The sequence below is a fragment of the Orcinus orca genome, chromosome 3 (assembly GCF_937001465.1).
Source record: "Orcinus orca chromosome 3, mOrcOrc1.1, whole genome shotgun sequence".
Lineage (NCBI taxonomy): Eukaryota > Metazoa > Chordata > Mammalia > Artiodactyla > Delphinidae > Orcinus > Orcinus orca.
This window is the reverse complement of record NC_064561.1, coordinates 10,580,362-10,601,212: the sequence shown is the minus strand read 5'-3', so window position 1 is coordinate 10,601,212 and position 20,851 is coordinate 10,580,362. Positions and strand designations below refer to the sequence as shown.

Below are 20,851 nucleotides of genomic sequence, written 5' to 3'. Positions count from 1 at the left end.
CTCAGTAGTTGTGGCTATAGTCTTAGTTGCTCTGCAGCATGTGGGATCCTCCTGGACCAGAGATCAAACCCGTGTCCTCTGCATTGGCAGGCAGATTCTTAACCACTGCACCACCAGGGAAGTCCCCTGAATGTTTATTTTGATTCATTTTAATTTACAGAGACATATGGCAAGTGGCTACCTCCTTGGACAGTGTAGCTCTCTAGAGCATCTTCATGCCCTTGCAAGCAAAAGGTCAAGAACTGACCACAACAGCTAAATCTGCCAATCTGGCAGCACAACCCACCTGTCGTTCCAACATGCAGAATGATTTGAAGGGCCAGTCCTCTTCAGCTGCCTCTTCCAGATCATCAGGTCTGGAGCCCAGGTCTCCAGGACGACACTGTTGACCATTCTGCTTCCTTTTAAAATCAGGTTTCCAAAACTCACCCCTCAGCCTTCCCAGCTCTTGAGTTTTCACACTGACTTGTTAGGAATCTCACTACTAGACAAAAAAGTGAGTCCACCACTGACGAAGGGCAGCTTCCAGGCCCCAGGACACCTGAGGCCTGAGGATTCTCAAAGGTGTGGTACACAAGCACACTGTCAGGGGGCATGGTTAGGAGGGGACCCAGAGATTGCACCAGATTTTCAAAGGGGTCGATGATTCAAACACTGGTTAACAACTATGGGAGGGGGAAGAACTTTGGAATCTGAGTCCTGACAGAGGAGCCCTCAACCCTAGTCTGATAACCTTATAAACCCTTCATAAAGGTATTCAAAGGAAGCAAAGGAAACAAATCTACATAAACTTCAACATGTTGTAAAATTTATTATTATAAAAACTAAGGCTACACATGATAGAGTGACATACTCAGAAAATCCTTGGCAAACGAGAGAAAATTTCCTGCCTTCCCGGTCCCATGTAAGAAATGAATGAGAACGTGATCAGTGAAAGATGCAACTCAGAAAACACAAAAACTGTCCCTCTCTAGGAAAAGCTCAGGGTGTCACCAAAGAAGTTCAGAAGATCATTCAAGAAGACTAGTTACCTATCACACAGGAAATTTCCAGCTGACGTGGGCTGAATTTCAACCAAGACAGTGCATTCCAAACTCCCCAGTGTCCCTCTACTATCTGTGTAGCCAGAAGGAAGAACAATACACAGTTCACTATTTGAAGACTATTCAGCTATAATAACAAAATGAATTACACCCAAGTATGTGGAGCTGCCTTCCTAATAACGTAGAAAGGTGTAAGAAGGAATCCAGGTTTAAGGAGAGTAGGTGTGCTTCCCTTCTTTAAGCACACGGTGACAAAGCAGGTTGAGAAGGCCTCAAATCTGAGATGAAAAATTCTTTTCTTGCTAGCCAGCTGAGCTAAATTGACTCCAGGGGCTCTTAAGAGGTTGGCAGCGCACAGAGATGAAACCGTTCTCTCTTGTTTCAGAGAGAGGGCAGGGTCAGAAAGACCTCACCAGTTGAAGTGAAGCCAAAGGCCAGGGAAGCCAAAGGCCTCACCCAGTTGGCTGATCAGGAAAGACACAATCTGCTTCCCTGCCCAAGCTGATAATCTACCAGGCAGCAAGGTTTACTATGAGGAAAAGACCCACCCAAGCTGTGTTTTCTCCAGAGTGGAGTAAGTGGCCCGCCCACTTGAGGACTGAAGACTGGTGTCTGGACTTGGGTGACTTTTAGGGCCTTGAATTTATCTAAAGGCTATGCAAGGAGTGGGGCAGATGTGAAGCTTCCAAAGTCTCAAAATAAAAGCTCCGGGGATCTTTCTACCTCAGGAAGAAACCAGGAATCAGCTACCTAACAGCTACGTTGTAAGGCAAGTGTAATGACCCCCTGTTCAGTTTCTTAGCCTTAAAAGAAAAACGACTCTCTTTGAGAACAGCAAGAAGAGGTGACTGACTGCATTCCATTCTAAGCCTACCTAGGGGAGTCTAGAATCTCAAGAGATTGTTACAAGAAAAAAGTAGCAGCCTTGGGGCAGTGCAGGGTGACACACGCCTGAGGAAGGCCACATCTGAGCAGAGTTCGCTCCTTAAGCAGCTCCTGGCCTAGAACAGAAGGAACACAGGTAGCTCCACACGCACCCAAAGCACTGCTTCTGTGGTTCCTGGGTGTGAAGAGCCCGTTTTCCCCCTTCCCTAGCTCCTACCAACCCTTCCAGAATCTAAGTGCCACAAAACTTTACTGAACGCCAGGTGCCAGGCACTCTGCACAGCCCTGGGAATACAAAGGAAAAGTACAACAATGCCCTTGCTCTCACACTGGCTTAGCGGAGAAGGCATCACAGAAGGTCACCCTCTCCTGGCCCAGCTCTTTTGTGCCAGGAATTACCTCTACTCAGCACACTCCTGTTATGATGACTGTTTATGAGTTAAGTCTCCCACACACCTTCCTTCTGAATGAGCCCTGAAAGGGCAGAGAACATCTTGGCCATCTTGGTTTCTGGAGCACCTAGCACAATGCTCCAGTGGTGTGCAGTGGGGTTATGTGTGTGTGACACTCTTAACTTTCCAGATAGAGGCCATGAAACTGTGGAAAGAGTCGACATTCCACAAGAAGCAAAGGCAAGAAAGTTTGAGGAATAAATGCCTGCCATATCCACCGTTTACTTGCCTCCTCCTTTCCTGGGGCGGCTGTTCACCTGGCTTTGTAACCCCTCCTCACTAGAAGGTTCTAGGCACTGCACAGTCCACACCACTACACCCTGGTCCCATCCACAGGGACCGTCCCTTACCCCCAAACAAGTCCCATTCAACAAGACCTCATCCTCCAAAAGGATGTCATTCTGTGCTTTGCTACCTTCTAACAATTCAGGCAGGCCCCAAACACAATGGGCTGACTTGTGAAGCACATTTTACCAATCCTGGCTCACTGGCAAGTGGTGGGTGGAGGTTAAGTGGGACAGGTGGTCTTAAAACCACTGTGATTTTCCCACTGCAACTGAAATAAAAGCCAAACCCTTTCCTGAAACTTGGCCCCATGTGATCCTGGTTCCAGACTCTCTCTGCTGTACTGGGGACTTTCAGTCCCTGGCTCTGCATTCTTCCTGCCCTTTCCCACCTTCGGGCCTCTAAAGGTGCTGTGCCCTCTCCTGGCTTCCCACAGCTTGCCATCTCTTTACTTACAGCTTTTAGCGCAACTTATACTTAGTTTTGCTACTTACTTTCTCTCCCTCAAACCATGAGCTTGAGATCAGTGACGTCAGCACCCAGCTCCGTGCCCCGCACATAGTGTCTAATAAACATTCGCCAAATTAATAAAAAAGGGAGTCCTCTGTCCCCCTCCAGCTCCCCCACTAACCTTTTTTCTGGATGCTTCCCGAATCAAATCACACCATCTCTTCATTCCCGAGTCCCATTTCCCACAACTCATTCTCCATTACCTGCCCCCAGAACTTCCCATCCTCATACATACCACTGATCCATTTAGTTGTCCATCCTTCACAAATCCCGTGTGCACCCATCTCTCAGCCCTTACACCCCCCCAACACTCCTCTTCCCCCTTACATCCATAAACCCTGAAACCACCTTTCACCATAAACCTCTCCATCCACAAACTCCCCTTAAACCCATCCCTCTCACCCCAAGATGAGCTCCTAAAACCCAGCACCCACAGCTTAGCGCCATAAGCCCCCTTTCAATCCGTTCCATTCCCTTCGGCCTCAGAACCCCCCTTCAGTCCTCCTCAAACCCCCCGCCCCCGATCTGCCCTCTCCCTCTCCGCCCAGACTCACCACCCCATCTCTCACCCTGCACCCTCCTCACCCCTCACGCCCCCAGCCGCCCCGGCCCTGGCCCCCTCGGCCCGCCTCCTTCACTGAAGCGACTTTGGGTGGCCCCCGCCGAGTCCGCGCCAGCACCTGGCTTGCGCCTCGTCCAGGCTCTGGTCGGTGATGGCCATGATCTGCAGGACGTCGTCCGTGTCGGAGCCCGGTGGGGGCCGGGGCGGTGAGCGGCGCGGGTCAGAGGGGCGGCAGCACGGGGTGTCCAGGCGCGCCGAGGCCTGGCGGGCGCTCAACCAAGGAGCAGCCGAGCCTGGAGAGCTCGCGCGGACGTCGTAGCCAACCGCCGCCGTCTATGCGCGCACCACGCGCGCCCTCGGGCCCCGCCCCCCTCCGCCTACGGCCAACCGCCGCCAGCCAGGCGACCGCGCCCCGCCCAGGGACACGCCCTACTATCTCCGTCAGCCAACCGCCGCCGCGCCTCGCCCACAGGCAGGCCCCTAAAAGCCCCTCCTATCGGCCTAGGACTCTGTTGGGGGTTGCTGAGGCAACGGCGCTTTCTACCCCTACCCTCCTCCAGCCGGAGAGGGCAAGGCCGGCTTTGCTCTGCTTCAGAAACCCCATCTCCCACATCTCCACCTCCCTCAACCATTCCTACTCTGAGACACTTTACACCGCACACGTCCTTAGAGCGCTCCCTTCTCAGAGCCCGCACATCTCCTCAAGAGTCCCCACTCCTCAGGGACCTCACTTCTTAGAGCCAATCCCCCCCCAGCCCCCACTCTTCCTCATAGGCTCCCATGTCTCAGAGCATCCCACTCCTCAGGGACCTACACATCTCAGAGTCTTAACTTCTCAGAGCACTGCACTCTTCCTCCAAGCCACCCCTTGCTTCTCAGACCCTCCCTAGCCTCTCAGAACCCCATCAACACCCCTACCCCCATTCATCTCCAGAAGCCCGGAGCCCCAGACCCCTGCTCCCCTCAGCCTCAGTGCCAGTAGGTGGGTCACTTGGGCTCCCGGCCTCCCAGTTCCCCCTCCCCCCACCTCTAATATTCCATAGGGGGTACAGGTACGTGTGGTGATGGTGGTTGGAAGGTCAAAACTGAGTGATTTTCTCAGTTGCAGAAATCACTTCTATTCACCTTTCAAGGTCCAGCTTATTAAGAGTGACCTTGCTTTATTCATTCTTTTGCTCTACAGCATTCTGCTAGCACGTGAAGGATGCTTTCTGAGGACCTACCCTGTGATGCACCCCCAAATCAGAGCGAATCTTCACAGGCCTTTGTTTCTAGCTGTTAGGACTCCTGGCATCAGAGGATTCTTGTGCGAGAGAAAAGGATTTATTCTCGGACATAAATCACTTCTCCAAAGTCATGGGACCTCCTAGAGCCTGTTTGCAATGGGGACAGACCCCAGACGAGGCTCATAAAGGGACCTCAACCTCCTGGGAACCCTTCAGGACAGGGCCCATCTTCTTCGCATTGCTGCTGGAGAGGAAATGCAAACACCAACTGGTCTGATTAGATTCGGGCACTCCAAAGGGAATGGAAATGAATGATGTAGACTAGTGTAAGAACAACCTGGAAAGCTCCTTGATGAAGGAAACCTGACACTTGGCCCCAGTAACAGGAAGTACTAGAACATGTGGGGACTATGGAGAGCTGGTACCCTGTACAAAAGGTCAGCCACTAGTGCAGCACCACACAGGAAATCTGAAAAGTAGTGGGTAACTTTGGCATCCTTCAGAGAACAGTGGGGGGGGGATGGGTTGAGAGCTTCAGGGACCATCTGAGACAAAAACCTTAAGTCACCTGGTGGAGAGGAGAGACCTACAGAGAGGGAAAAACTGATGGGACAAGATCCCGAAGGAGACCAGAAGAGTGTGGGTTAGAACCTGGAAGATGCTGATGCAAGAGCAGCCAGCTCAGAGCAGGTGAAACAGAGCTACCTTTGGAGACCATCAGGGGTTCCCACCCCATAGGAACGGCTGGCTGCCTTGGCACCCAAAGTGATACTTTTGTCCAAAAGGCCTAGAGCTCCCTGGAGACAAGGACTATGTCCCCATCCACGTGGCTGGGTGCTGGCCTAGGTCATCACTTCTGAGATTCAGGCCCCAGGCTCAAGGAGCCACACTGCCTACCTTGGACCCTGGAGTAGTACCTGACACCCCAGTTTGTTCTTGCCTCCTCACAGAGCTGTTGTAGGGCAGGGAGAATTTTCCCAAAGGGAAACTCAGCCCCAGTTAATGTAGAAGGATCTACACATTTTTGGTTCTTTGGCAATGCATGCTTTAGTAGTTTAAGAATTCAGCCTCTGATGGGAGGCCTGGGTTCAAAATCTGGCTAGGTGTGTAAGCAGAGAGAATCCAGAGCCTGGTTTACGCCGTGTCTAGCACAGTGCCTCTGTGTATCTGAGAGGGGACTCATCATGGGTCTGGCACATTTGAGACCACAGGGTGAAGTGGGGAAAGCCAGGCTGAGCTTGTGACCAACTCCGGACTTTGTGGAAATCCGAAGTCCTTTCCTCAGGGGCCTCTCTAGTCCCTCGATGTATCTCTGTGCCCTTTTGAAACTATGTAACCACAGGCCAAATTTCGATCTCTCTGAGCCACTGTCCTCACATGAAAATATATATAATACCTATGCCACAAGATGCAGGTGGTGATTAAATAATGCACCTAAAACGCTTATCAGTGTGCCAGGCACATCAGAGAAGCTTGAGAAATGGCAACTCTAAAATCCTGCATTCTGGTCCATGGACCCCACTACCCCAAGCCCACAGGTGTGCACGTAGGTGATGGAGTGGACAGTGGGATGGACACACCTGACTATTAACAATCTGGACTCAGACAAGGGGGCAGGCAGGTGAGAGAAGCCTCACACAGGCCACAGACTACTCTGGGCTCCAGAGAACGGAGACAGAGAGGCAGGTGGCAAGATGAAGGCAGGGAAAGAGGTGGAGGAGACAGAGGCAAAAGGGAACAAGAAGAGAGACGGAGCAACAGCCATGCAGAGACCAAAGGGGAATGGGAACAGGGCCCAGGAGATGCCACGTTGAAGGATCCCAGCTCAGCCTGAGCTGAGGTGGACAATTCTGGGACATAGGGACAGACAGATAAGCTGACAACAGAAAAGGCTTTGGAGACCTCGGAGCGGAAAGGTTTACTCTTTACAGACCCCCTCCTTGTAGACCCCCTTAATTCTTGTGGGGATATGTAAGACCACTGGAGGCTGCCAGAGGCCATAAACCTTTCCCAGCTCATGCTCAGCACTCCTCAGTCTGTGGCCTAAACAATCAGCCTCAGGCAGATGGGGCGCCCATGGTCCATCCTTGTTACCCTGTTGCACTGGGCAGCGTGGCCTGAGGGGGCCCTCATCTCTCCCACCTTTATTACCCACGCCACCGTGGACGAGGAAGCAGTCCACAGGGCTTGCCAGGCATGTGCAGTAAAAACAGAAAAGTGTCCGTTAAAAAGCCCTGCAACCTGAGATGACTGAAGGGCCAGATTCCTGCACCCCGTTCAACTCTCTCCCAGGTGCTTAGATGACCCCAACCTACAGGCCCTGAGATGGGCACAGTTGTCTGCCTGGGTAGGGCTGGCAGTGGTTTCATGCCAAGCCAGACTGAGGGTCTGCCTTTAAGTCTGGCCCGCAGATTGGGTAGAGCCGGGCGCACCCACAAGTGGCCAGGGGCAGAGCTCTGGCATTTGCTGTACCCTGCTGAAGTCCAAGGTTAGCTAAAGGGTGGAGTCCATCAGGGAATGGTCATTCTCAGGAAGCATGATGCGAGTGCTAGGGCCTGTCTGGGTGGAGGGTGTGTAGCGAACAGACTTGTGGGTGGACCGGCGAAGGCACAGACAGCAGAGGAGGTGGCGGAAGGTGCGGCGCATCTCAGCATCTCGGCATGAGTACACCACGGCGTTGACCAGCGAGTTGGCCTCAGCTAAGAGTAGGAAATATTTCTCCACAGCCAGGACGTTGCAGGACTTGCAGCCCAGACCATCCAGAAGCAGCACCACCTGGCCCGGTGTCCAGCAGACCACAAACGCCCCTGCGGGATGGAGCCTGATGTGAGCAGGGCCAGCTGTTGCAATGGCTCAGAACTGGAGGAGTCTCCAGAGCTTGGGCGACAGCTGTGCAGTTTGTAGGGAAGAGCTGCCTGTCTTGCTGCCTTTGCGGCATGATGGGGCAGAACTGCTAAGAGGGGAAACCTTTCTCTGATTGTCTGCCAGAGGAAAGCCCTTCCTAACTGGTATACGGTGGACAGGACCCTGGACATTTCTACATAGAGATTTGTTCTTTGGGGGAAAGGTCACTGTGGGACCGACCGATTACTCGGTGGCTGAAAAGGTATGATTAGGAAGAGTTGCTCTTTGTTTCTTGGGGGTGGTGTGTGCACCTCCCCTGCTCAGACCATTCTACATTCAACCGCCAGACCTCATTACTCCTGGCTAAGAACTCTTAAGGGCTTCCCATGGAACTCAGAACAAAATATGACTCCTGTCTGTGCCTTTTGAGGCTGTGCTGACCTTCTCTTCCTGCGGACCAGTCACGTGGGCCTTCTCCCCTCTTTGGAGACACTGGGCTGGTCCTGTTTGGGGCTGTCACCTTCTGTTCCCTCTGCCTGGAACTCTTGCCTTGCCTCTGCTCAGGTAGCACCTCCTTGGAGAACATTCCCCACCCAGATCATCCCCTCCCATCATGCTCTATCAGTCTCACAGGAGTTGGGAAGTAGGGTGCCACTCACCCAGGATGATGACAACAGTCTTGACCAGGCTGAGCGTGGTTTCACGGTAGTGGGGGTGGCAGCTGACATGCTCTGCCATGCGCTGCACCCGCCGCCTCACATAGAAGAAAATGCGAGTGTAGACAGCCACCATGAGCAGGAAGACGAGCAGGCTGGACAGGGCCCAGACGGCCAGGTAGGAGCGGCTGAGCAGGGGGGCCATGCGCGAGCAGCAGTCCAGGGCGCAGAGGCAGTGCCAGGAGTGGGCGGGCAGCAGCCCCAGGCCCAGCGCGGCCACCCACACGCCCACGATGAGCATGATGACCCGGCCTCGGGGCAGGCGGCTGTGCAGCTGCACAGCCATCACACTGCGGTGCCGCTCCACGGCGATGGCCAGGAGTGTGGCCACGGACGCCGTCAAGCTCGTGTCCAACAGGCCCTGCCGCAAGAACCAGCCCTGAAGTGAGAGCCGGGCTGTGCGCGGGCCTGTGTGGAACATGAGGAAGAGGTAGGCTACACCGGCAAAGAGGTCAGCTGCGGCCAGGTTGCCAAGCAGGTAGTAAATGGGCTGGTGGAAGCGACGGTTGGAGGCGATGGCCGCGATGACCAGCAGGTTGGTCAGCAGCACCAGCACGCTGACAGTCAGCCCCAGTGCCACCACAACCACATCTTTGGGCCGCCAGTGGGAGCTGAGCTCCTTGCCGCTGTTGTTGTAGAAGAAGCCGATGGTCTCATTGTAGTAGCACTGGCCCATGGTGACCATCTGGGGGCACAGAGGGAAAGGTCAGTACAGAAGGTCCTTGTTGGAAGGACAGAGAAGGGAGCAGCAGCCAGAGGGAGGATTAGGACAGGAAGGGCAAGGGTCTCAAACTCAGATGCATGAGGGCAAAGTGGTAGTGGTAGGGGCCAGGGTGGCCTGGAAAAGCAAGTCTCTGAGTTCGGGGGTGGGGTGGGGCAGTTGTTGCTTAATTACTAATAAGACTCTTAGAAGGGTATCTCCCAAATCAAACGACTGGGTGGTTTTGTTTTTAACCTAAAGAATCAAAACAAAACTCATTTGCCCACGCGGCGCCAACCTGTGACCAATCTGTGTGTGTGTGTGTGTGTGTGTGTGGCGGGGGGGTCGGTTAGGGCAAGACAAAGGGGTGTGGGCTGTGAAAGCAGGCAAGGGAGGGTCAGTTTGGTGTTGGGGTCAGTGCAGGGAGCGGAGCCCAGGGGCCGTGTGTGCGCAGGGTGGGGCCACTGCTAGGACCTTGCAGGAGGTGGGTGCTGGGACATGGAAGTGACTCGGGCAATCAGATTGGGGGCAGTGAGGCAGCCCCACAAGTTGGGCGGCGGGCTCTGGGCGCGAGCGCTCCCGAAGCAGGCGGGGGATCGGGCCGTTCCGAGTGGGACAAAAGGGGCGGTCAGGAAGGCGGCAGCAGGCCGGGCCTTTGGGGGCCCCCAGGCTAGGAGAGGAAGAGGAGGAGGTAGGAGAGGAGGGGGCGGCGCCCGGGCCCCGCAGCACGTGCCGCGCCCTCCCCAGGCCCCGCGCCCACCCTCCCCCGTCCTCGCGGGTCTCACCTGAGCCGCCCGTCACGCCGCAGACAGGGTGGCCTCGCGCCCGAGACCCATGACCGGGCGACGAGGGCTGGAGCAGAAGGGCGTCTGGGTGCGCCTGGCGGGAGCGGCCAAGAGAGGACTGGAGGCGGGGTCCCTCCGCCCCGCCCCCGCCGCAGCGCCCCGCCCCGCCCGGTCCCCACCACCTGGAGGAGCCTCTCTTCCGCTGCCGCGGCGGGGACAGGGTCGCCCGGAACCGCAGCTCCCCTCTTTCCTCTCCGCCTCGCGTCTCCTCGGTCGCCCCTCTCCACTTCCGGCGCGGGACCCCCACCCCGAGTCCCCGCACACCTCACGCGCCCGCAGTTTTGGGCCTTCGCGGGGCTGAGTCACTCACTGCCCGAGATTTCCCGCCGTGACCTGGCGCCGCCCGGGCCCACCTCCGGGTGGTCTCAGGGTCTGCGCCCCTGCCCCGGCCCCACCCCGCCCGCTCCCTCGTGTCCAATCCGTCGCCGAGTTCTAAGCCACTCCCTGATCCGACCCGGCTCCCACCGCCACGACCCCAGCCCCTCCTTGGCTTCGCCGGCTTAGAGCTACCGCTCGACGCAGCCTTCCTTGACCCGCAGACCTCTCTGGCCTCAGCTGACTCTCTGGCCGCACTCAGGTTTCTCGAAATCCAGCCCCCGGCAGCGCTGTTCCCTGCCCGGCCCACGCCTGTGGCGGCCCTGGACTCCCACGACCCAGAGCACACAGCCCCATTGTCTCGGTTATCTGCACTTAGTTATGTTTGTTTGATTGTGCAGGACCGGATCGCACGCTGAGCTCCGGGAGGGCCGGCCCGGTGTGACTCAGCCAGGTGCCCAGGCCCAGCCTCTACTGCATGTAGGTGCTCGGGGTGTTCTGAGATGAAAGAAAGGGGGCTTTGGTTTCCCTGGTCGGTAAAATGGGGCAAAAAGATGCTGCCTCACCGACCTCTCCCCTGTCACCCTTCCCTGGCAAAGAAAGACACTCAAGGTTATAAAGGACACAGTTTATTCAGAGGCCACCAGACCCCAGGCAGGATGTTGAGTCTGGGTTGCCCACATCCTCCAATATGTGGTCACTTGGGATCAGCTAAGGAGGCAGACAGAGATGGGGGAGTGGCAACAACCAAAGTAGCAAAAAGCACCCCTATCCTAGGGGTCAGAGACTAGGGTGGACCTCAAGGACCCCATGATCTGTATTGACCCTGAGTGACCTCTGAACCTGAGTGGCCCTGTCACTTGACATTGACCTGTGTCTAGTTGGTGGGGGGGGGATCCTGGTACATTGCTGCTGAAGGGTTTTAGTTCTCCCCTAGGCCATGTAGTCTTTCCCCATAGGAACTCTCCAGACACCCCAACATTGAACTCCTGGGATGTTGGGCCCATCTTCTCAGTCCTGGGCTTCTTGGTCAGAGTGCTGGGATAGTCAGAAATGGTCCTCAGCTTCCTCAGGCTGGGTGCCTGGGCAGCAGGTGGCCTTGGGCACAGACTCGTTGTGCAGCTTGGAGAGTAGCCGGGCCGTCTCCTGCGTGATCTCAAAATGCTTGGGCAGTGGGGTGCGGCGCAGAGGGCTGCCCTCACGGGAGGTGGCGGCAGGGCCGGGTCTTGGCTTCCGCAAGCTCCCTTGGGGCACTGATGTGACAGGGGTCTCCTCGCACAATTTGGAAGCCACCACGGCCAAGCAGGACAGCTGGTGGGTGACAGGCCGTACACCCCCCCGGGGATACTTCACTGGCTGGCGGCTGAAGTGGCCACGGGACTGTGTCCCCAGGGGTGAGTCCTCAGGGCCTTGGCTGGACACTGTGGGATAGAGTGGTCAATGCTGAGCACCCCTAAGTTCTCTGGATACACCCCTCCCCCATTGTCATCATTCAGCCAACCTACCCCAAGGCAGGGGCAACCCCAGAACCCCTGGGCTACCCCACAACACACTCACCTTCCTCTCCCTCATTTTTGGTGTCTTTGGTTACTTCCTCTTCCTGGTCCCTCTGCAGAGTTGGAATCTGCAAGAAGAAACCCAAGAATGAGACCTCCAGCAATAAAATGCCAGTTCTTTGAGACTCGCAGACATGCAAAAGTTCCCTTGCAGTTCTGGTATCTGGGGAGAGATGATGCCCTTGAGAGTGTACTGCTTGTCCTCCTGTGAAGAGCAGTGTCATTAATCTCAACTGTGGGCTCTGTGAGGGCAGGAATGCCTTTGTTCAACAGAGGACCAGCCCGGAAAGTGACAGCCTTCTCTGCATTAGGAATGGGTGAACTACCGGTCTTCATCCTGCTCTACTTTCTGCAATTTCAGGCCTGCTTTTTAGCTTATCTGAATATCTTTTAGTTCATCCTTTCGCTAAATGCTAATAGCAGTTGGAATTCTTTCTCTGTGTCCGGAGCACTTTCTGAGGTATTCCAGTTCTCAGAGTCCCACACCTCACCAGCAGCAGCTTTCCCAGCTCTGGGGTGCTGCAGGGGAGATCCTAGCTCTCGGGAATGGTAAGTGTATCAGGATCTGAGGGTCAGAAAGCCTCCCCTAAGAGTCTCATCTGTAAATGGTTTTCATTAACAGTATTTACCTCTTAGGGCAATTACTATGCAAGCACCCCTGCATTGTAGACGTGCAGTCTATGGAGGCTTGCACAGCCCTCTTTGGCCTCACTTCCTTCCACCTTACCCTCACTCATTCATTACAGCATGGGGCTCTGCCCTGAATACACCAGGCATGGTCCCACCTCAGGGCCTTTGTACTGGCTGTTCCCTTTGCCTGGAACACCCTTCCCCTGATCTCCACCTGGCTTAGTCCCCCCTCACATCCTTCCAGTCTTTGCTCAAACCCATCTTCTCCATGAGACCCACTCACAACATCCTATTTACTGCTACAAACTGCCCACCACCTCTCACCTTGGTGCCCTTGATGTCCCCTACTTTACCCTACCCTTTCTTTTTTCTATAGTATTCATCACCTTGTAACATCCTGTATAACTGACTTTGTATCATATTTCTTGTTTATTGTTGGTTTCTTTCCCACTAGAAGGTAGGCAACCAAGAGGATGGAGTCTTTGAATATTTTGCTAACTGATGCCTAGAACAATGCCTAGAGCAACGCTTGGCACATAGTAGGTGTTCAATAAATATTCTGTTGAAGGAATGAATGGTACTCATGTTAGTATCTCTGCAAGGCTCTACCCTGTTGTTACTCCATTATTTCCCACCACTCCATTCCTTACCTTTCCTTTCAGAATGAGTGCAGGGTAAATAAGGAAAGGAGAAAGGGAATGAAATAGACAAATTTCAAGGGAAAGGAAGGAAGGAAGACAGGAGAGAGAGAGGATTAAATGGAGAGAAGGCTCTCCCCATGTCTGTGGGCCCAGCAGATTCCTTACCTCTGTGGGCGTGGTCTCGGGATGCTTCTCCAGGGCACTAAGGGGCATGGTGTCTGGGTTGGGGTCCGAGGCTAGGGATATGGGCAGGGCATCCAGGGCAGGTTGTGAGTATGGTGGCTGGGGGCTGGTTGGGAGGGTCGTAGGGGGTGGGCTGGGGTCTCGGGGCAGGGGCTCAGTGGCCAGGAAGAGGTCATCAACCCCGAAGATCTGCTCATAGTGTACAATGAGGAACTCGATGAGCTGGGCCTGGTGCACGGAGTCTAGCAGGCAGGTGACAGGGCCGGCGCTGGCTACCCCTGGACCGTCCGGCAGCCTCAACAGTGTCGGCCCAAACACAATGCCCAGGTTGTTGGCAGACATCTTGTTCTCCTCATACTGTGCAGCCACCCTGGGGACAGTGTGAGGAGAAGGGTCAGGGCACAGAGGGTATGGTTATTGGTCATCGGGTAGGATCTGCAAGCCAGGCTAGTGGCAGCTTGCCCAAGTCATGGGTAAGTGGTCCCAGTCATTGTGTACGACCAGCAGCCACATGCCTGGCAATGGGGGTTAGGGGTCAGCATACAAAGTCAGGAGTCATGTATTAAGTTTCAGAGCTCAGAAAACACATTCAAAGGTCAGAGGTCAGGGGTCAGTGGTCACATGTCCAAGGAAGGAGTCCTGGATCCGTGCCTCAGGTCAGAAGTCATGTGTCAAGGTCAAGGACAGTGCACACCTGAATAGATGGGCCACCAGGTGCCGCAGGGTGTTGTAGTTAGAGTCAGGCAGCTGCACCAAGAGGTTCTTCAGCGAGCGGATAACCTCAGGGCTGGGGCTGGGGGTCCCAGGGTCGTGCCCAGGGTCTGCATGCAGGGTCTTAGCCAGAGAGATGAAGGCGTCGTAGAGGTGGAAGGGGACCACGGGGTCAGTGAGCTGGGGGTGGAATGGCAGGGGAGACATGGGTGTGGGTGGGCTACAGAGGGTCCTCAGTCTGAGCCCACCCGGCCTCTGACTCCTGAGCTGCTGAGCACCCACCTCCTGGAGGAATCGCTTGAGAACACTCGAGACATCGTGAGGCGAGTTCCCTGACAGGTCAACCAATGCTCGGCCGTTCTCAAAAGCCTGGCACAGCCGTTCCACGCGGACCCGGGACCCGCTGACCCTATAAATGCCCTGAAGGGCAGGGGTGGGAAGTTGGACAGCTGGCTTGCAATCTGGCCATTGAGAGGGCTGGGTCACTCACTCTTGGGGGTGGTCAAGGGTCAAGGTGGCACCTGCACACTCAGGGCGCGCTGTTCTATCTCGGTGGTGCACCTGGTGATCACAAGGGGCACCTCCTCCGGGAAGTCCCTGGGCAGTTGCAGGAAGTTGACCCCAAAGAGGGGGGTCCGGGCTGGGAGCCGCTTATGTCCGCAAAGGATCAGTAGAGTCTCCAGGCAGCGCTTGTGGCAGGTCAGAAAGCACTGAGGGAAAGGTCACAGGGTCAGGGAGGTCATCGGGGGTCAGTGGGGGAAGAGAAGGTCACAGGGATCCTCAGGGAGCAGGGGGCTCATAGGAGATCATCAGATCAGGGCAGGTCCCAGGGGTGGGAAGGTCTTAGGGATCTCAGGTCAGAGAGATGCCTGGGGTCAGAGAGGTCACTGGGGTTCAGCAGAGGTCATTAGGTCATCGGCCCAGGCCACACCTCCTCGCACTCGGTTCCGCTGACCATGAAAGCCTCGCACTCTCGGCACTTGGCTGGGCCCCGCAGCCGCCGCAGCCGGTGGGTCTGGGCCGCGTTGGACAGTGTCCACTTCTTGAACGGGGTGCCTGGCCCGTTCTCCAGCCCATCTCCCAGGTCTGCAGGGAGACAGGGTCAGGAGTGCCTAGTCCACCCCCCACCCCACCCCTACCTGCTTCCAGCCTCACCAGGGTCTCGCTCCTCCAAGTCATCTGAAGATTCGGTGCCTGTGGACGAGACCTTCACCAGCCGCCTCGTGCCAGAGCCTGGAGTCAGAGGGTTACAGAGGTTGGGGGTCACAGAGGTCATGGGGAGGCTCCAAGGCTAAGGAAACATTCCTGGTTTTTGGCCTTCCAAAACCACCCACAGATGCCCTTGGGGAAAGGGTCAGAGGTCAGGAGGGGGTGGGTCAGACAGGTCAGGAGTTAGGGGTTGAAGAACCTGGGGGGTGGTTCAGAAGTTGGATCAAGAGAATGGGTCAGAGGTTGAGAAAATAGGTCAGGGTTGCAGGGTAGGTCAGAGGTCAAAGAATGGGTTTGAGATTGAGGGTCAGAGCCTGGCCAGGGGCTGGAGGATGGTCCCACCTGGGCTGGAAGTGGGAGAGTCCTGGGACCGAGACTCGCTGCCACCACCCATGCTGTCCACATCACTGGCCAGAGTGGGGCCCAGAGTTCCTAGGAGGGGAGAGGTCAGTTAGGTGTGGCCTCCTGCCCCAGCACCACTCCTGCCTGCCCTTCACGGCACTCACCCTGCCAGCCTGTGCCAGTGTCCTCCCAAGGGCCTGGCTCAGCTGCACTCTCATCCAGCGGTGGAGGTGGGGCTCCAGAGAGCTTCTTTCTTGTGTCCAGAGGGGAACTGAAAGGAGAGGTTTGAGGGCTCTGATAACCAGGAAACTTGCCTGGGATGACATCACCCTGGCATCCCGTTTAGGCCCCAACTCCAAGTACTTGGGTCTGCAAGCCCTTATGGCCATGAGCATCGTGGCCCCCAGTGCAGTAGCCCCAAATTCCCAACTCTCCCATGACTGGGACAACCCCACCCACCTGCTTGGCTCCTACCTGACCCCGCTCCTGGGGACCCACCCGTGCGTGAACTCCTGGAAAGAGAAGGCTGGTGGCAGGGGCGGTGGGGCGTCGGGCCGCAGCGCCCTCACGAACTCCTGGTATCGCTGGCCCGGCTCAAAGGGCGCGCAGCACTCGGCGAGGGCGGCGAAGGCGCGGGGGCCGCGTTCTGCCTGAGCCCCTCGCAGCCCGAACAATCCCAGGGTCACCTGTGGGGCGGAGGCCTCAGGTGAGAGAGGGTCTGGGCCTGGGAGCCTGGGGCATGGCCTGACCCTGAGAGATACCAGCTCGGTCCAGGCTTGGGGGTGGGGCCGGGCAGTGGGAGGCGGCTTAGGGACAGGAGCCCGCCCGCAGCTGGGGTTGGGGGTGTGGTCAGAACCAGGGTGGGTCATCTTGGGGGTAGGACCCCCTTGGAGGGGGCCGAGGGGGAAGTGCAGTCAGGGTCTGGGGGGCGGGAACTGGCTGTCCAGCAAGAGGGAGTGGGTCCTGGTGCTCTGGAGATGGTTTAGGGGCTGGAGGCGCCTAGCCAGGGCGAATGAGTGTGGTGGACAGCCGTCAGGTTAGGGTCTCACCCGCCTCAGCACTTCGTCCCCCTGCAGCACCAGTTTGCGCACGTGTGATACGATCCGCTGCTTGGCGGCCTCCAGGTCCTGCTGCCGCGCATTGGCCTCGCGGACGCAGGCCTGGTACAGCGCCTCGGCCTCCAGCGCCTGGAGAGACCAAGGCAGGGAGCGTGTGTGGGACAGATCGTGGGACCGGGGGTGCCGAAGCACAGGGGGGCATGGGGCCGAGTCCCCACCTTGGTCTGGGCCTCCTCTCGCGAGCGCCGCCGCCGCTCCTGCTGCTTGTTGGGTCCCGGCTGGGCCTGGGGGGCCGGGTCTTCGGGGGACGCCTGGGAGCGCACCCGCAGGTCCTCGCTGCGCTGCACATACTGGAGCTGGGCCCGCCGCAGTGCCTGCGCCGCCTCATTCTGTGGGCGGAGGAGGGACGCGGTCACTGCTTCTTCATCTCCTTCCCCAGTCCGCTTCCCCAGCCCCCCACCCTAGACCTTACCATCCGCTTCTGCTCTTTCATCCACTGCTCTTTAAACTCCTTCCGCCACTTCTCAATCTCAGTCCGTTTGGCAGCCAGGGGCTGGGAAGGATGAGGAATGGGGATGCTGCCTCAGGGCTACTCGATCATTGCATTCACTGGGGCCACATGTCTTTCATCCTTTGGACCTTTTCTGGGTCTGCACTCTCTCTCCTGGGTCTTCTCACCCAGAAGACCTCTGCCCTCCCCTAGCCCAGTGTCTCCAGAAAGTCTCAGTGGTCACCTCCATCCTTTGTGCCTAGACCCAAAGATGCCAAGGCTCTCTTCCTGGGCACACTTGGCACCTCGCCCCATGGCCCGCAGAAGAACAAAAGCACCGTTTCGCAATAGCACAGGAAGCCTGGTTCGAATCTCTGCTGGGTAACCTTGGGCAAGTTCCTCAGCATCCCCAGGTATCGGCTTCCTCATCAGCAAATGGTGCTGATGGTAACGGTGCCTTCCTCCAGGTGGTTGTGGAGGGAATAATGCATGAAGGGCCCCCTCACCTGGTAGTAGTCTCTTTTCTGCTGGGCCACTGTCTCCATGGCCAGGGCTCCCAGGCTGAGGTCGTGCTCCAGAAACAGGGTGTAGATGTACTGCAGTGGCATGTGGCTCTGAGGGTGGGGAGAGGCCGTCTGGTGTTGGAGGATGCTGAGGATCTAGGGGTATCTGGCTCGGGTTCTGGAGAGACTGGGCTCTGCAGGGGGGGCGGGGTGTGCTCATGGCTACCTGCTGGTGGATGGACACCTTTCCCGCCTCAGCAATCTTCATGATGTTTTTGGCAAACTCCAGCTCTGGGGGCAGACAGCAGGGGTGTGAATCAGGCAGGGTGTGAGCACTGCAGGGTCTGGGCAGGGCCTGGGACCCGGTAGAAGGGGCCCTCACCATGGCTGGCTCTCTTCTCAGTCCAGGCCAGCAGCTCTTTGGCGTAGCGGCTCCAGGTCTTAGCATACTCCAGGGCTGCATCCACACCCCCCTTGGTCCGAATGAGCCGCAAGTCCAGTTCCTCCCCTGGGGCAGACGGTTGGAACTCTGACCTCTGAACCCTCCCGTGGAAGCCTTCCCTGAGCCCTCAAACCAGACCAGTGGACCCTGTTCTACACCCTATGGCTTCCCCAAACACCCCCTTGTTCTCATTTGTCCAGGTTGTTTTACACTGATTCTCCACTCAGACTGGGGGCTCCCTGAGTACAGGGGTTCAGATCTGTTGTGTGCACTGCCGTGTCCCTGGTGCATGGAATAGGCAGTTGATGATGGAAGGACTCCTTTCTGCCCCCCCCACCTCGCTTGGCCTCAAAGCCCCCCTACCTGTAAGGGGTGCAGGATCCTCTGGGGAGGGACCACTCCAACGGTTGGTTTCACTCGTCTGAGGGGGAGGGAGACAGCATTCAGGAACAAGCAGGGCAGGGGCTCCACCTTCCTCAGACCCCCTCCTCCGAGGTCCCCTCCTCCCTGTCCCCTTGGTCCCATCCCTCACCAAAGTGGCTGTGGGGGTCTTGTCAGGTTCTGGGTCTCCTGAAAGCACAGGGTCTCCAGCCAGCATCTCAAGGGTCCTGGGAGGTAAGGGTGTCAGGATGCCACCCTCCACCCAGTCTGTCCCACCTAGGGGTGCTGGGGGCCCCAAGGCAGTTTGGGGATGGTCCTAGATATCACCTCTGTGATGTCTATTGTATCTAGGAGTCCTGAGGGATGGGGCTTTAGAGGGGAAATTACGTGAGCTTTTTTTTATGGGACTTGAGATAGAATTTGAAGGATCCCAGGTAACTTTGGGGTTCAGAGTGGGATTATAAAGCTCTCAAGTGTTTTAAGGGGTCACAAGGGTCACAAGAAGGATACGTGGGGGCCCTAGGATCACTTTGGGGATTTCAGGTGGATTTGGGGGGTTGAATTTTGGGATATTCAGGTGTTTTGAGGATCCAGAAGTTGCGGGTTCCTAATGGGGTTTCAGGCACCTAAATGGTTAGGGATTTGGGGGATCCTGGTGGAATTTGGGGTTACTCAGGCACAGACTCACACGTTCCCAAGTGAGATCTCGAGGTTGTCCAGGCTCCGGAAGATATCACTGTATCTCTTCCTGCTCTCAGGAGCTGAGGGTAGCCCTTGGGGAGGGGAGTATCACACATGGGCCAATGGAAGCCTCCCTCCACCCACAGCACTTTGGCAGGTTGTTTGGAGGGTCGGGGTGGGACGGGGGCGGGGGGGGGAGGGGGGAGAGAGGGAGAGAGGGAAAGGGAAGAGAGAGAGAATTCTGTTCCCATGGGGAGTATAGGATGGCGTGGGTGTCTGAGCTGGGATGGAGGGAGTGTGGGCTTGGGTGGGGCCCGACTTGGGACAGGCAGATGGACTCAGGCACAACCCAACACAGAGACAGCTGCTTAGAGGAGCAGAGACACCCACACATGCATTGGCCCAGAAGCAAAGCGACAAAACAGACATCCTAAATACAGCCACACTGTCTCCCGGGACAGAGCCGGCTTGACAATGGAACCACATGGACCTCAGCCCAGACAGATGGAAATACACGTGGGACAGAACGGCACATGGCCTGCCACAGAAACACACACAGCCAGCCTGAAACCACAAGAGGCATAAAGACCAAATGACAATCAATATGCAAAGCAGAGACACAAAGACAGGCGGAAACGAAGTCGGACCTTGCCACATTTCTGTCGCAGGTACCACTTCTAGGGAGCCCAGATCAGCATGTCCCCCTCCCCGGGCAATGGAGTAGCCGGGTGGGGATCCTGCCGCGTTGCCCTCTCCATCAGCGGTCGTGACACCCTGCCCCCATCACAAATATCAGAAGCAGAAGCGGCCACTTCCCCTTCCTGGGCCCCCTCCCCCAGGCATCCGGGGTGAAGACTCCAAAGGGGGAGGGGGGATCAGGGACTGGTGTCCTGGGTCCTCCTCAGCTTGGGGGTTCCCACAGTGGAGCATGCCCGTGTCCTCCCCATTCAGGAACTCCTCTCCCGGCTCTCTGGACGGAGAGGGATAGGCGGGGCCCCTCATTGATTTAGGAAGTAGGATACTGTCGGGGGAGGCCCCTCTCTGATCCCGTATCCCGGGCTGCCTACCCGGCTCTGTTGAGTCCATGGTCCGGCCCTAGGATCGCTCGGCTGGGACGGGGATTGGGATGGAATCGCGCGCCGGCGCCAGCGGGGCCCAGCCCCGATTTCCTGCTGCGGCCGCCGCTGCCCGGGTTCCTCGTCGCCCCGCCTCGCGGAGGCCCCGCCCCCAACCACGCCTCTGCTGGTCGGCCGCACCCTCTCGGCAGGGGAGCGCGGACCACGCCCCCTGCCTGAGCGGCTGGATATGCGTCCGAGCCAGGACCTCCTGAGTGACCTGCCGAAATGACTCCGTCCCAGCCAGGGTTCCCCTCCCCATATCTTTGCGGGGTCCCCAAACCCCAGCACACTCCCCTTGCAGTGAGTCCACAGAGTCTGCCTGGCCTGAGGAGCCTGTCCCAAACCTTTCACGTTCTACGACCCAATGACGCCCCTGCCCAGGGGTCTCTTGGACCTCTGAACTCATCCCAACCTGGCTGGGGCAATGGGAGCCCCCTGGTTGGAGGTGTGATGTCCCGCCTGATTCCAGTTGAAACTGAAGTCCCCTAACAACGCTGGGGCTGGAGATACAACTGGGGGACAC

General features: G+C 56.9%; 3 protein-coding genes across 6 annotated transcripts in view; all 3 read right to left on the bottom strand.

Moving 5' to 3' along the window:
- Positions 1-4,341, bottom strand: part of PBX4 (PBX homeobox 4) — a 34,725-nt gene extending 30,384 nt beyond the window's left edge. The window contains exons 1-2 of the mRNA XM_049707351.1: positions 4,288-4,341; positions 3,856-4,070 (exon numbers count right to left, since the gene is read on the bottom strand). Of these exons, the coding sequence (XP_049563308.1) occupies positions 3,856-4,070; positions 4,288-4,341 (269 nt within the window). The remainder of the gene's footprint in view (positions 1-3,855; positions 4,071-4,287) is intronic.
- Positions 1-9,213, bottom strand: part of LPAR2 (lysophosphatidic acid receptor 2) — a 47,334-nt gene extending 38,121 nt beyond the window's left edge. The window contains exons 1-2 of the mRNA XM_049708267.1: positions 8,467-9,213; positions 287-7,770 (exon numbers count right to left, since the gene is read on the bottom strand). Of these exons, the coding sequence (XP_049564224.1) occupies positions 7,457-7,770; positions 8,467-9,208 (1,056 nt within the window). The 5' untranslated portion in view covers positions 9,209-9,213 and the 3' untranslated portion in view covers positions 287-7,456. The remainder of the gene's footprint in view (positions 1-286; positions 7,771-8,466) is intronic.
- Positions 9,214-10,996: 1,783 nt separating this feature from the next.
- GMIP (GEM interacting protein) lies at positions 10,997-20,431 on the bottom strand. Of its 4 annotated transcripts, none has more exons than XM_033401340.2 (21): positions 20,278-20,430; positions 19,218-19,302; positions 18,681-18,756; positions 18,512-18,569; positions 18,089-18,214; positions 17,933-17,997; positions 17,710-17,817; positions 17,186-17,266; positions 16,932-17,102; positions 16,705-16,842; positions 16,130-16,341; positions 15,820-15,926; positions 15,656-15,745; positions 15,260-15,337; positions 15,036-15,190; positions 14,626-14,814; positions 14,387-14,524; positions 14,088-14,284; positions 13,376-13,763; positions 11,941-12,007; positions 10,997-11,804 (listed from the first exon to the last, which is right to left on the bottom strand). In XM_033401340.2, exons 1-21 carry the CDS (start codon positions 20,294-20,296, stop codon positions 11,431-11,433), a joined length of 2,922 nt encoding a protein of 973 aa, XP_033257231.1. In that variant the 5' UTR covers positions 20,297-20,430; the 3' UTR covers positions 10,997-11,430. The 4 variants fall into 4 exon arrangements, with proteins under 4 accessions (XP_033257231.1, XP_004277535.1, XP_033257232.1 ...); XM_004277487.4 differs by having other exon boundaries at positions 16,154-16,341; XM_033401341.2 differs by lacking the exon at positions 20,278-20,430 and adding an exon at positions 19,858-20,168.
- Positions 20,432-20,851: the final 420 nt, after the last annotated feature.